The sequence below is a fragment of the Struthio camelus genome, chromosome 5, assembly GCF_040807025.1.
Source record: "Struthio camelus isolate bStrCam1 chromosome 5, bStrCam1.hap1, whole genome shotgun sequence".
Classification (NCBI taxonomy): Eukaryota; Metazoa; Chordata; class Aves; order Struthioniformes; family Struthionidae; genus Struthio; species Struthio camelus.
In genome coordinates, this window is record NC_090946.1 from 33,761,296 (window position 1) to 33,776,770 (window position 15,475).

General features: G+C 43.1%; 1 protein-coding gene across 7 annotated transcripts in view; it reads right to left on the reverse strand.

Moving 5' to 3' along the window:
* Positions 1-4,077: 4,077 nt before the first annotated feature.
* Positions 4,078-15,475, reverse strand: part of ABTB2 (ankyrin repeat and BTB domain containing 2) — a 169,817-nt gene continuing 158,419 nt past the window's right edge. For 6 of the 7 annotated variants that reach the window (XM_068945447.1, XM_068945449.1, XM_068945448.1 and 3 more), the window contains 10 exons: positions 15,146-15,242; positions 14,555-14,690; positions 12,438-12,664; positions 11,411-11,589; positions 10,233-10,338; positions 10,028-10,130; positions 9,239-9,329; positions 7,300-7,368; positions 6,133-6,246; positions 4,079-4,713 (listed from right to left, as the gene is read on the reverse strand). In XM_068945447.1, the coding sequence (XP_068801548.1) occupies positions 4,516-4,713; positions 6,133-6,246; positions 7,300-7,368; positions 9,239-9,329; positions 10,028-10,130; positions 10,233-10,338; positions 11,411-11,589; positions 12,438-12,664; positions 14,555-14,690; positions 15,146-15,242 (1,320 nt within the window). In that variant the 3' untranslated portion in view covers positions 4,079-4,515. Of the gene's footprint in view, positions 4,714-6,132; positions 6,247-7,299; positions 7,369-9,238; positions 9,330-10,027; positions 10,131-10,232; positions 10,339-11,410; positions 11,590-12,437; positions 12,665-14,554; positions 14,691-15,145; positions 15,243-15,475 lie in introns of all 7 variants that reach the window. The other variant, XM_009688422.2, reaches the window with a different exon arrangement.

Genomic DNA, 15,475 nt, shown 5'->3' on the forward strand with positions numbered 1-15,475 from the left:
TTGTAGCTAACGAGAAACGCTTGTTAGAAAATGCAAGCTGTTGTGGGAAGGCCAAGGATGGAGAGAGGTGGTGAGAGATACAGGGAGCCTTCTCATGCCTGAGCATGAGCAAGGTGGAGGCGGGAGCGTTGTATAAAATTCAGCCCAGTAAGCTCTACATCCAGTGAGGGCGTATGTGAGGTAACGAGCTTAGACTGCGAATGCAGGTAGTTCTCCAGCTGAGCAGTTCTGACCTGGCCTCTAGTTACAAACAGCAGGAAAATGGACAGCATGGAAATGACTCCAGCTCTGGGACTGGGCCAATCTATGTTGCTGCTAGCTGCTGTTCTGTAATTGTCATCATATGACAGAAGCCTTTTTGCTGCCCCCTTCTTTTCGCTTGGGCTGGTAGCGCTGTGAGGGCAATAGTCTAGTCTCTTTGCTGTGGATTAATGGATCCCTTGTCCTCGAAACCTCCTGGGCACCAAATCTAGCTTTTGAGCCATCTTTCCTACCACAAATGATGGCAACAGCAGCTTGCTGCCCGTGCTTCCCGAGGGAGTCACCACTCCTCTTTTTCCTCATGTGTCTCCCTGCACGACAAGCCTGGCTGTCTCTATTATGGCAGGTGCAGGAAGCAATGTCTGGTAGCTTAGGTAGCATTTGGTGAGGGCAAAGGGCCAGGTAGTAGCAGCGCTACATTAGCCAGGGCTTGCCTGCTGTGCAAAAGCTTATTGTAAAGCAATAAGGTTTTATTTTAGTCTGAAAATCATTGAGCATGTTCGCAGACAGTTGTATGAGCTCTATTTCCTCTGCTCCACGAAATTAATGTAATTATGGCCATCAAAGCTTTGTGCTTCTCCAAAGCCGAGCAAACGCTGCCATATTACTTTCTAGGACTCCAAGGGCAATATTCTGTTTGCGTAAAATAGAGGACATATGCAACTGATTTCATGAGAAATTTCTAGTTAATCTACTTTTTAGAGTAAAAGTGCTCCAAGGGGAATCTTAGGTCTTTGTTTATATGCCATGATTCTTGAGAGCAAGTCTGTTTGTATTGGTGGGTTTCCAAGCATGCTGGTGTATGGCACCACACATGAGAAAGCACCCCCCTCCTATATCATTCCCAGCAGAGTTCTCTTGGACCATGCAAATCAAATGCTAAGAAATGCTTGTGAAACTAATTTATTATCAAACTGGATTTCAACTCTTGCTACACCTTAGAGATATGCTGCACACTTCACTTTGTTTAGATGGGGAGGGGGCAGTTCAAGGGAAGAAACAAATATGAACAGATTCTCAGCAGCCAAATACAGGTATTGGCCGTATTAGTGGTTTCCTCTGCTGAAGTGTGCTCAGCAGCCTAAGAAATTAAGTATTTGAGTCCTCTTGTAGATGTAGACCAAATTCAAAGTTACCTCTCAGCCAGTATCCCCAGGGGGCTGTAGGGACCTGCAAGATTTATGGGGTAAATTTTGGGGGGGGGGGAGGAAGTTTTAGATATTTCTGGTTCAGATCCTTGCTCTAAAAGTGGAAATAAACCTCTGTATGTCTTGCTTCACAGAAAGATAAATGCCCTTGTTCTTCACAGCCTACTCTAATAAATGTGGTAACAGGGAAGGGACCAGAAATGACTCTGGCAGTTTTCTCTCCAGGTTTTCCACATCTTGCCATTAAGTCACTAGCTTTATTAAATAAGCATGAGGATGAAACCTGTGCAGCTGTGACTGCTGCTGTAACCTCTGGCTTCTTGGAGAGTTGTGTGTAAGAGGGGTCAGACTGATGGACAGCATTAGGAAGGGCTGTTGCATGCCTGACTGTGTGTGGCTGTTAGTGTTCTTGAAAGGTCTTTACTCCGAAATGAATATCGCTGCTGCTACAGCGAAGCACAGACACACAGTATACCCGCCAGAGCCATTTTAGCCTTTTTGTTTTTGAGGTGATTCAGAAAGGAAGTGTTGTCTGTTTTTTGACATGTTTTCTTCATTAGCATTTGGGTGTTAATCGGATGCTTAAGTTCTGAGGACTGAACAGTTGTTTTATTGTGTCTTCTGCTAAGCAGATTACTTAAAGCTGTGACTTTTCTCCTATGTTGATGTCTACTGCTTTCCTATGGAAGGTAGGTAACCTTCACTTAAGCTAGGGGAAATGCTAGCTACTTCAAAAAATGTTTGAGCCTAGGGAAGGGAAATAAATGACTCTGTGCCTTGTTTTAAAGCACAGAATTAGTTATGTTTATCTAAAAAAAATTAAAATGCTAACACTGCAACTGTCTTTTCCATAGAATTGTGTTGAAATACCATTTTTCTTCTTGTTAGTATAACAGAATAAATACAGCAGCTGTGTATTTTAAAATTATGTTGTTAATAAAATCCTGGTACATTTACATAGATGACAACAGTAATGTACAAATAACAAAGCATGTAATATTACAGCAACAAAAGAGAACCTACGTTTTTGTACAGACAGCTGGAGCAGCTACTTGAAAATATTTTCCAGGATAAAGCCTTTTGTGCTCTTTTTCAGGCAGACCAGTGATAATCTTGAAACACCCCAGATGGCTTTCTGAAAATAAATAGGGTTATTGATGCTGGTGATCTTGAAAAGTGTTATGTGTAGCTGAAACACAAATTGGAGCGTGCTCTGACCAACTTCTCTGTCCATCAGATTACTGATGGACAGTAACTGTCAGTTACTGACTAATTCTTCTCCTGGCATGCAATTTGCCTGTGATGTAAAATCCTTTAGGGATGAAGGGATGTCAGATTTTGACACATTTGTTGGGAGATGTTGTAGTTGCTCTCCTTCCCTTCTTCTACGCAAACCATGTCTGTGCCTTATATTGGAGCTTGGGCCCAGCTGAGACTCCTTCTTTTGGTGCACTTAGTCACAGTATTCATGTTTAAATTTCCAAGAAGCAGTAGTTCTACACTGGAAACTATACCTCCTCTTCTCCTTCACCCGCCCTTAACCAATAAAAAGCATCTTAGCAAACGTGCTTGGTATGTGCTAACAAAGACCAGTGGGAATTTTCAAAAGTCTTTTACGCTATTTGGAGAGAGCAAGGTGTGTGTTGTTTGCAACTAACTGCCTTCCTAAGGTTGCCTCAGACAAGAAACTGTAACTTGAATTGTCTCCTTTTAGTCCTCTTAAGTCAGCTAGAAAAAGGCCTAGACTGAGTCCTTTTTGAATAGAAACATCTGTCCACTGTAAGCAAAGGAAAAATATGAATCTTAAAACATGATGGATGACTCGACCTGAATGCAAGTGCTGCAGCCCAAACGTTAGAGTGCAGCTTACCTCTAGGAAGGGGTTAGCTGTGCACGATGCGTAGTTCCCCCTGAGGTAGCATATCTGTGGAAACTATCATCCCACAGCTGGGGATGTGGAAGCAGAGGACTAGACCTGGAAATAGAGGTCAGTTTCTAATCCCGACTAGCTCTGGAGAGAGGGAGAGAGAGCGAGAGAGAGCAAACGATCAGGCTGTATGTATGTTCCCCATGGTCTTGGGGAGAATTTATTGCTATTTATGCTACTGGGACAGTTTCTTCAGGATAGCAATAGTTCTTACTACACCTGAGCGTTTTAGAAAATGTCTTTTGTGGTGTCAGGTCTCACAGATTACACTCACAAACAGGTTTTGAAGATGAAAATGATTTGGACTATCACACACCTTTACAGTGAAAGGGTAGACAGCCTTTTTTGCAACTGGATCCAAATTAACAACTAACACAGTGAAATTATATTAAAAGAATACAACCCTCCCCCCCCCCCCCCCCCCCGGCCCCCAAACAATTCTTCTCTCCTCCCTTTCCCAGCTAAGTTCTCCAAATCAGGTGCAGAGTGAGTAATTTCAGAGTTAGCATTAGTTTCGACTCAGCCTTGTACATCTACAGAATCTCTCCCTCAAGGTGCAAACAGTTTTGGGGAAAACTAAGCCAGAGACTCTTGTCACAAGTAGACACTGGTGCCTATTACTATAGCAAAGTTGTGTGTGTACGCCAGCATCTGTGTTCAGACAGATGACTCTTTGACTAGGCAGTGGTCCATAGGATTAGAAAACGCCTTCTATGCGGCCTTTTTTTTTTTTTTTTTTGTTAACAAGTAAAACATGTATGCATATGAAGTAGGTGGCTGTTACGGTGTGTAGACAGACACTTAAGTCTACATATTAGGTGTTAAGTCTAGGTAAATTGCCTCACTCCTCTATAGCCCTGCATTGTGCTCGTTTAAATGGCAGCGTTTAAATCTGGCAGTTGTTTTAAATCTTCTCTTCAGGTCAGGCTCTCCATTTGCATCCTCAATTCTTGTTTATGCTGTGACCGTGTTTCTCTGACGCAGCGTGGCACAGAGGAGCCAGCTCCCCCCCCTTCAGTGGGACGAGGTGCAGTACCCCTGCCTACGGGGCATCTGCGGTAGGGGACTTGCAGCAAGAACTGATGACTCCAGAAAGCAAACAGGAAAGCCACAGCTCTGCCTGATCATGCAGCCCAGTGCAGTTTGAACCAGCGCTTCTGTCACTGCCTTGTTCCCGCCTCACACCCGCGAGGTGACGTACACAGAATGCAGGCGGCCGGCCAGTGCTGTCTGCAAGTCACGCAGAGGGTCCAGGCCTTGCACTTTGCTGTTCCTGCTGTAGATCAGCTGTTTGAATGAGTCCTGCTCCAGAAGAGAGCTCATATGTTTGAGGAAGAAGCCCTCACAAAAAGAGGCTAGTTCAGGTGCGTTGTGAATCTGCAGAAAAGAACAAGATCTGTTAGCCTTTTGTGTATGTCTCAGACCTAAAGGATACGCTGGTGCCTTTTGTCTGTTCTCATCTGTCTCGGAAAACATTAAAGGGAAAAGCCTAAGGATGGAGCATGGTAACAGTGGAGAAGCACTAAAGGTAGGGCCTGGGATGCCTGATAACTTCTTTTGCTGCTTTTTGCACATGCACAGGTGTAAGCAGAGAGGCACTCGAGCTTTTTTAATTTCTTCTCCTGATGGCATGCTGTTAGCAGAGCCACTGGTCTGCACCCCTTCAAGGAAAAGAGCAGCTGGCTGATGAAGTGGCCAAGATACCTTTTTTGCTGTGCAAGTAGGGAGTTTGTGCTGTGATGTAAAACTGTAAGCGTTGCCAGATGGTGCACACAACTTGCGGTGATAGGAATATGGTTCCTAGGATGTGAACTTAATCCCTAGAAAAAGGAGCTGAATGTAGAAAAATAGGGAAGTTACGCTACTAAAACGCATCAGGTGGTTTTCTGGCTGTGATCTGGTTCCTTTTGCTTCAGAATCATTGAGAAGATTCAGAACAGGAGAACAATGAAATGTAAGTAAGTTCAATATTTAGAACTGCCATGCGCACCCCTCCCCTTTCTCCCCACCAAGGTTCCTGAAGCTTTGTGCAAACAGTAATGTAATGAAAAGTACTAAAGGCCGGTAGAGAACACTCCTTTCCCCCTTCTCTTCCACTGCATCCTTTTAACTTTTGGGTGCCAGAACAGACCACCCTGAGTCCCATGGGAAAAATGGCTTAGTGTGCAAGTCGGGAATTGAAACGGACCAATCTGCCACTACACATAAAGTAAACGTGTACCCCATTGTCACCCCCTTATGTAGTCTTACTGCTCATCGTTAGGGGATCTGACTTGGTATCTTTCCCCCAGAAATGGTAGACTATTTCCTCTGTGATTTTACTGATAACATGGGTTAGGCCGTTTGCTATACGGGTGAATATTTATGCCGCACAGAGTTTATGCCAGTTCTGGAGCTTTAAGAAGTATACTTTCCCAGTGGGAGTGCTGGGAAAGGGTTTGTTACTTAGTTAGCATGCTATGATCAACTGGCCCTACTGCTTTGAACCTCTATACACTGCTTTGTTGGATGATGTTGCTGTATCAGCTTGCTAATACACCTCTGCTGTGCTCTTTAGGAGTCTCTCCTGAACTTCATAAATGATTGCTTTAGAAGAGGAAGCATACTAGGACTGTTTAGGACTTTACAGACTGGAACTTAATGCATTTGTGGTTGTGTTTAGGATAGAGTTACTAGCACAGCCTGTGTACGCTGGTACCAACTGTATGCCTGCTGTATCTAGTTACCAAACCTAGACGGCAGAAAGCATGCATGCTGCTTCATTGTGATTCTTTAATAAGACAGTTTGGCATATACCTTTGCATATTTATAGATGTTAACAGAGTTCTCCATGCTGATTGTCTCGGCACAGAGGATTTCACAGTGTCTCTGGAGGCCATCCAGTTGGAACAGGCTGGCAGCCGACAGCAGCTATTAGGACAAGAGAGAAGCCGTTTGAGATCATGAACCTGAAAATGCTTAGGGAAGGCGGCAAATGGAACTAATGCTTTCTTCCCTGAAGGATCTCTGACTCCCTTTTTAATGTCTAAGTCCTCAAGAAAGAACAGAAAGGCTACTGGATGCCTAGATAAAGCAACAGAGAGAATTTCCCCCTTTGCTAGGAAAGGCTTGCTTCTCCTGCAGGAAATGCATTTGTGCTACCTTTTGCTACCATGATTTGCAAGCCCCAGACTGTTCAAAGCCCTCTTTCCTCCCCTCAGGAAAAAAAAAAGAGAAAGTAATTTCTTGTAATCTTTAGCTGCAGTTTTAATCACACCACACTGTGACTAAATGGCCTTACTGTAAGTGGACCTGTTCTCAGAGGACCTCCCTGAGACCCTCTGCCCCTTGGTGGATGGCCTGCTCCAGGCGCCAGAGCTGCAGGATCAGCTGCACCTTTTCTGTGCCTCACCAAAGGGACAGGGCTGCCTGCCTCCTCCCCCCTAGGAGAGAAAGGACTCACAAAGGAGGCTGCCACCCATTTTTGTGATGCGCACAGCCACCTCATGGGTGAAGGAATTACTTTAAAAAGTTAATACTTTTTAGGTTTAACACTTGCTTGTTGGGGAATAAGTACAAGGCTGCAGTAAAGTTATCCCCTTTCTCTTTAAGTCAAAGCAGTGTCTTTAAATTTATCTGCTTGTAAGAAAGAACAGTTTTAGCACCTAACAGCATAGTCACTTCATAGAGCATCTCTTTAAAAAGAACTGATTTATAGAGGTAAAGGTCAATGGATAGTTTAAGGCAACTTTGGGTACCAGTAGCGCTGTAGCGATGTATTTTTATCCAGCATCTCCTTGACGTACTGTAAAAGAACTGGTAGCTGTTCTTATTTCCAGGCAATTGCGTTTCAAAACTGTGAACTCATTTCAAAGCTTTAAGCATATTAGATTGAAAGCTTGTGGGTAGTTCCTGGATTTTTGCCTTTCAAGCTCTGTTTATACCCCAGTGCAGTTGGCAAGACTTAGAAGAAGAGAGTCTCACCTCTAAGATATCAGTGGTGGGAATTTCCATAGATTCTGTTCCTCCATAATATAAATACTGCATCAGCATCTGCAATGGGAAGAAGGCCAGGCCAGGCATGAAGCTGTTATCACTGAAGTCACATGGGGCTGTGAATGGCTGTCCTCCCTTTCCTGGGCAGACAGGAATCACATGGTGTGCTGGCTCTCGCTGCCACTTTTGGCATTTTTCTAGTGTTGCAAATGTGCTACTTTCTAATACTCTTTTCTTCTTCAGGTTTTGCAAAGGGGCCTGTTGAGGATTTTAGGCTGGGGGGGGCGACAGCGTGTCTCTGAGCAACAGGAACGTCCTTGGAAAAATATTCCTTGGACGCTGATTTGTAAAGCCTGGCAGGCTGGTCACACGCAGAGCTGCCAGCTAGCTGGAGCGCTGAAGCTGCCATGCCATGTGCACGTGTGTCGCAGGGACCTCCCAGCAGCCTGCCTCCCTGCTGTGCTTCTAATCAGCTTCCAGCTCCCCCCCCCACCCCCCCCCCGTCGGGGCCCGAGGAAAAGGCATAATTGTTTGCAGGGAGAGCAAGTATCATCTTTTGCTCTTTGATCCACATGTGCGCACCCCCCCCCCTCCCCCCAGCAAAACCACTACTGTCTTATCTTGGGAATGGCTAAATTTAGTGCTGAAAAACAGGTCATCCCAGTGTCCTGGGTACTGCATAAACAGGTGTGGAGCCTGCATGCTGTGCTTACCCCCTCTAACAACAGGGGTAACAAAACTAAGCTTCTATTTTTAAAATTTTCTCATTTCTATAATGGAAGCGTAGAGTAGCAAAGCTACTTTCAGCATATCCCTAAGCAGAACAAAGATCTCTAGCGGTCCAGTTCAGTGCAGCCTGAGATTACTATAGAACACTATAACCACCTTAACTCGCCTCATTTTATTTAACATCAAATTGTCTCACTCTATGAAAGCGTTACTGTTTTCAATCTTTTTGATTCGTTGCTGTCTCTAGTTAAACAAAAGCCTATCTTCAGAAACCTTTTGATGTAAAAAATTTTGTTAAGGAGGCTTGAATTTTTAATCTTTTTAATTGCCCTCCCCCTTTTTTTTAATGGTTGTAGTCTGAGCTGCAGAGTTTGGATGCCGTCTGTACAGCACAAAACTCTTGCAGCCCCTTTCCAAGACAGCAAAGATATTCCTGTGGCCAGCTTCACCCCTTCTAGAAGAGGGGACACTACTGCTGACAAACAAACAGCTCTGTATACATCGTAGAAGGAGGAAAAAAGAGGAAAATCCTCAACCCTGTAGTGAAACGGTTACACAACCTTTTGGCTTTTCTGCACTTTCAGATTTCCCTGTTCTGTACCTTTCTTTCTAATTTGAAATGCAGAGCTAGAAAGCTGGAACTACTTTTAACTATCACATTTCACTGACTTGTTTCTTTTTTCTTTGGTTGTGTGTTAAGTACCCTACTTTCTCTCCATCATGAATGAATCTCCCTTAGGTCCATTAAATACAGAAATGTCATAAAAGCAAAGTGAAATTCGCAATTTCAAGCCCTTCTTGAAAGAGACTCCATCAATTTCTGATCATGTGATTTGAATTAATATGGAGCTTGGCAGTCCTGTTGCTCTAACTAGGCTTACGTTTTTTGCTTAACACAGCATGAAAATTGTGCCTATCAACCCTTTAAAAGTACAAAACTACATTCACTAAAAGACTGACTTGTCCCGCTTTGCGGGAGAGTCAATTGCCCTAGTAAGAAAATAAAAGTATAGGCTGGAGTTTTTTTTGTTCCAAGATTGTTCCTAGCTGAAAAGCTTTGATACAGATCAGAATACTGCTAAAAGAGAGTCAAATCTCTACTTGTAAGTTATCTCTGATAGTAAGCCCTGGCCGTCTTAGCTTCCACAGTATGTGAGAGGATGAAAAGAGTAAAGAAAAGGTGGAATAAGTTGCATACCTTGAAGATACTGTATTTCATATCACTAATTTCAACAGTCTTGCTGCCTTGGCTGTCTTGTTCTGTTTTATTGGTCATTAGGGTCTTAAACCTGAGAATGGTTTTAATACATTTGTGTTAACAGATTGCTGTAATAGTATTCAAATCCTTATAACCTATCGACAAACAGCTCAAGCAAGGAGAAAATTAAGATCCTTCTTTGTGTTCGTAATTTATAGCTGACGATCAAAACATTTCTTTCTTATCCAGTGGCAGTTAGTTTGGACCTTCACGGACAACTTGACCTGTAAATTGCCGGCGTCTGATTCAGTCCCACGTTATAATAGTTGCAAAACACTGTTAACTTGCTAATTTCAGAGAAAGCAACTAAATAACTGCAAGTGTACCAGGTCAGGGATGCAGTCTGCAGGAATTCTGGAGCAAGCCTAGCTCTAGCTATCATCACACACGCAGGAGCATCACACACGGGAATGGAGAAACAGTGACCAGCTGGATATATGCACTCTAACTACTGCACAAGTTTTGGGGGAAAATTAGCGGTTGGTTTATGTCAGTACAGCCCTGCGTATCTCTAACACATACTAAGATACTTTCTTCTAGCCAGTCCTTACTCTCCTACTGTTCTTAACATGAGCAAAGATGTGGCTTGATCCTGCAAAGCTAAATCACAGTCCATAGCCCTTATCCTTAGCAGCAGCTGTACCGCAACTATGAGCGATTGAGAGCTAGTCTCACAAATGGACTAAACGTTCCTTAGCAATCTGTACTTAGCTGTGGAAAGTGACTCACCTGTTGGATGCAGTAACGAGCAGGACTTTGTGTGCATAAAACAGCTTTCCTTCTACTAAGAAAGTTACATCAGACATTTCTTTGTTGTTTAGAAAGTGAGGATCTGTTAGCGTAAGAAAAAACATATATATATTTTTAAACTGTGGCTGCTTTGGAAAAAAAAAAAAAAATCACAAGAAGCTCACTGTTTAGGTGACCATCTCACCTAGCCGAGCTGGTAGTGTCTTTCGGATTTCAGGAATGCTAGGTATAGGACTGTTGCCGTAGCAGTGGGTGAAGATGGATGCAAGCTGCTGATTGATAGAATCATTCTGTAAGGAAGATGGAACAGGTATCATCAGGTATGATCACTTGAAATATGATCAATGATCGTATTTCAAACATGCTTTAAGAGTTCACTTGAGGCTTGTAACACCCACACTCTAGAAGAATAACCTCTGAACAGCAGGACTAGCACGTGGTCTGAACAGAAGTACGCTCTGATAGTATGCACTCAGTAATAGTTTTCAGGCCAACATCTAACAAGGGAAAGAGAGCCCATCAGCAAAAGCTCAGCCCTCCACTCCTTGCTCTGCAACAGCTGAGGCCACAGCACGTTCTCAGTAGCATCTGATTCATAGCATCCATTCATTGTCAGATACTGGGCTCTAGTTCATACGCCGTAATTGTTTTTGGTTAGATAGTTACATCTCTTGCTGTTAAAGGACAATTGTTAAAACTTATGTTGTAGTAACCAATTATGGAGGTATCGAGAGCCATATATACCCCTCAACTTCCCCTGCCTGTGCATTTCAAATGTATCCCTGCTGCAGTGAGAATGCAGGCACCCCTTTCCTTGTAACAAGGAAGGCAACAGCCTCTTGGAAAAGAACATGGTAGAAACTAAGTGAACTTTTCTGGCTAGGACAGCTAACCTGTGGACCATGGATTAAAAAAAAAAATCCATTCTATAGAGGCACTGAAAACAAGGAAAAACAGTCAAAAAGGCAGCCATTAAGTAAAAGAAAAAATGGAAGGAAAACGTTGCTGAACAAAAGCAGTGTTCAGAAAACTCCTAGAAGATGCTAATTGCCTGGAATTTTATTAGTAATTCTTCCTGTTACATTCACGTGGTTTCAAAAGCCAGTTGCCAAACTAGCCTTTACAGAATAGTTTTCATTTCTATTGAAATGAATGTTTTTACCATGAGGGCTGCTTTTGTGATTTCCTGTCAATGGGCTGTATATGAACATAGTTTTAGATAAACACTACAGGGCCATCTTTATAGCATAGCTCAGTGGGGACCTTGCACAGACTTTACTTGTTTTTGTTGTGTAGGGACTTGCCTAATAGCAAAAGGCCTGGCTCAAATGATCGTGATACTGTTACAAAATTAATGATTACTTTGCTGGTTTTGAGGATATCAAACATGAGCTGCAACCCTTCGTTAACCAGTTCTTCATTATAGTCCTCTTCCTTTATGGTGACAAACTCCCGTAAGAGGGTCTGTACCACCGAGTAGCGAGACTGGTAGAAGGTTGTCCGTAGCGACTCGATCCACACATGGAGCTTCCATGGGACTCCTGTAGCCATAACAAAAGGGATAGTGAAAGATGATGGTTTGCTGAAGTACCTGTGGTGGATACTTCTGCTGCTAGCACTAATAGCAGCACTGAAGTAGATCTTGACATTTTCAAAAGTGCTTTACAATTAATTCATCTAAAGTGAACATGTGGAAGGCAGATATTTTTGTCGTGGTATTAAAGATGACTGAACTGGGTCATGGGCAAACTGAGTGACTTGCCTACACTAGCAGAGGATTGTTACCAGGACCTTAAGTAAGTTAGAATCTCCCTTGACTGTTAAAGGCCAGAAACTCCCTGTTGTCTTTCCAGCTTCATCAGTAGTCAGAACCACAATATGTATTTGAACTAAACTCTTTAAGAATACTTAACCTTACACAAACAGTGTGAGGTCTTTTCTCCTGGTAACCTGTAACAGTCTAGACACACATACTGGAAAGCCTCTCTCGCCTACCTTTAGATCAAATGTGTTCTTTCACCTTTAAACCATTGAGTCTCAGGTGTTCTCTGTATTTTTGAGACCAGCCTCTTTAGCACTGAATTTTAGGTGTCAGAATATCAGAGTGAGGGAGATGCCCCTGTTCTCATTCTTGGGAACAGAGGAGCCAGCTTTCCAAAAGTGAGGGACATCTCAGATCAATGGGAATTTGAAAAAACTTGTGAGAAGCCTTAAACAAATTTTAATTTAAATTACAGACTTCTTAAATTACAAATGATTCCCATAAGCTTGGGACAGCTTTGCAGCTGGGGTTACAGACTCCAAGGTGACACGTACAGAGGAAAAAAAGCTGTTTCAGTCCCTGAATACTGCTTGATGCACAGTGCCCCAAATGAAGAAAACAGCTTACCAAGGGACCTGAGTTCCATGGTGATGTCCACGTAGCCGTGCTCAGCACTGTAGTACATGGCCTCCTGCAGAGCCTTCATTCTCGTTTTACATAGCCGGACTTGCCCCTCACTGGAGCTGCCCTGGCTGGAGGTGTCACTCTCCACTCCCTCAGCTAAAATCTCCTCCAGCGAGAGGACATCTCCTTTCAGTTGCTGGGGCTGGGTCAGGAGCTTGCGTAGAACATTCCTGAGGAGGAAGAAGAGGTGTCACTCATTAATAAGTGACGTATCAAAAATTCAGGCAGCACTGTGGTGATTCAGGTTTAGAGATCTGGCTTAGTAAATAACTTCCTTCGCAATGACAAAGTTGGGCCTTGATAGACATCCTCTGGCAGACACAGCAACGTTTCAGGTACTCTTCCCCCCCCCCCCCCCCCAATGCTACAAACTGATCCCCTGGTAGCAAGGACAGAAGAACAGAATACGCTTCTGTGCCTTAATGGTGCCAACGCACATTTCGGAGTGTTAGGACAAACTGATTTTTATTGCAGTCTTTACTTTGGCATGGAAACGTGCTTTCTTCTGCCAATCCTAAGTGTGGTAACATCTTAAGCTGTAAAGGAAGATTTTTACCAGCGTGTCTGTTAGAAGCCTTGTTTTCTCCCAAATGACCACCTTCAAGGACTGTTATGCTGTTTGAGTCAAATTTGCTTCCTGTGTGAGTAAACTGAAACCATAAAAAATGATAGTTCTGCACCATTAATTCCAAGGAGAATTTTTTGGTTTGGAATTTCACATAGCAGTTACAAGAAATAGGCTTTCTTGCGTCCAAACAGTACCTTCAGAAAGCTTGCATCGTTGTCTCCCTACAGACAGCTGGAGCCATCTGCAACAGACATTTCCCATCCCCAGGAAATCCACCCCAGTATTCAGCTGTGACACCGAATTGCCACTAGCTGGCGCACTCCTTGCACCCATGCACACTACTGGGCATGAATTGCAATGCTTAATTCTGTGCTTTAGGATCACTCTACCCTATAGATTCAGGAATAAGCCTTGAACTTCACAGTTTGCATAGTTAGATGTTACAGATGATAGTGGGATGGGAACAGAGCACTGTATGGTTTTATGCTATAAATAACAGCATTAGACAGATCCAGTTCTGCTGAGTTTTGGGCCTTGTTTGAATTTGGGATATTTTCTCTAGCGTACTCGGCCTAGATGTGCATTTTTGGCACCACTGTAAAGCAAGGCTATGTGTAAGGAAGGTAGCTATTCTTTACCTGCTACTAGAAACGCCTGCTGTTCTGCTGTAAGACCCTCTGGATATCACTGCCCCATCTCCATGAGCGGTTTGGGGCTGTTTTAATTGGCTCGTTATGCTAATATGCTAACGTTTTCTGGGAATAGGCTTGGAAGGATTTCTAGATGAGTTTTTAAGTAATGTCTTATTTCAAAATAACAACCCTGCGAACAGTCAGGGATGGAAAACCCAAACAAGCTTTTCACTGCTTTAATGACTGATCTCTTGGTCAGGCACTCAGAAACCAGAGATCCAGTCAACCAAATTCTGTTCCACGTTATTTTTGCCACCTTAACGTGACTTGATTCCATCTCAGAACATGAACCACTATCTTCATAATCGATCTTCAGATGAAACTTAATTAATAATCTGCTCATATATGGCCTAGAACCAACTCCCATTCACTCTTGCTTACTGCTGCAGAGCTAGACCAGCAAATAGGAGAATAAGAAAAGCAAAGACATTTCTGTTGCATTTTGTACCTTTGACTAAAGTGTAACAACTCCTTTCTTTTTTCAAAGTTCTAGTTATTGAGCAAGGAAAGGCTTATGTGAACTTTCTTGAAGGGATGCAACAGAAAGCAACTAGCAGTTTAAAGAAGTGTTCAGTTCCCCAAAAGGTTCAAACATAGCACTATCTACATCAGAATCAGAACAGTCAGAGATACTATGCTGAATTAAAAAATGTTTGCTATCAGGACAGGCTTAACCCCATCTTCTGAACTGCACACTCAGGGACTGGGGCAAGACCTGTAACATAAAGTCATGTAGGAATATCTGCAGTGGTAGCCTTAGCCAAAATAAATCTCTCTTCTGGACATGAATGAAGCTTTACCTGTGTCCATGTGCGGCTGAGTGACTAAAGCAATTCATATCTTCGTGAAGTGATGAAGACATACCGTTGACTTCCAACATACTCAGCAGGGGATCAGCACCTCTGCTTAGTAATAAGCTGACCAACTCGTAGTTCCCTAGGAAAAAAAAATGACAGAAATATAATAATGATGATTTCATTGTTACTACCTCTTTGAAAGCATGACATAGGACTGCTAACAGGCAGACTGTACCAGCAACTTTTATGCTAACCAGTTAAGGCTTTCAAAGCATCCTGCAGGCATGCATTTGACTTTGTAACATCTCTGAGAGAGAGAAACAGAGTCACTCATTCACATCATCATAAGCTGTTAGTCACTGCCAATCCACACTGGGTTCTTGCTAGTGTTCTAGCAATGAAAAAAAGCTGATTTATTAGTATCCAACTCACAGTGCTACCCACTTGAAATCTTTGTTATATCCCACAATGTCTTAGAAGGCAGTGCAAAATGAATCCTAATGCATTTTACAGCTACCTGACCTGAGCGTGAGTCAGCTGCGGTTGCTGTGTGGTAACACGAGACAGAGTGGGCCACAGCCACACTTAACTCACCTGCTGCTGAAGCCAGTTGAAGTGGGGTCTCAGCATAATTGTCTTCTCCACTGTTAACAGCAGAGCCCTCAACATGGGCACCAGCATCCAAGAGCAGCTGCAAAAGACGCATTGAAGACAAGGAGTTGAGAAAAGAGCAATTCAGAAACACATAACAGAAAAGACTGTGTGTTTCTAAAGGAAAACCAGTTGATTTATGATGAAGAGTGCCCGCGCACAAAGGGACATCTCAAATGCTAAAGCAAAACATCCATTGCAAGGCAAATTTCTCTCACATTTCTTCCCTCAGTCTATGGCTAAAGCCTCTGCATGAATGCCAATTTAGAGCTT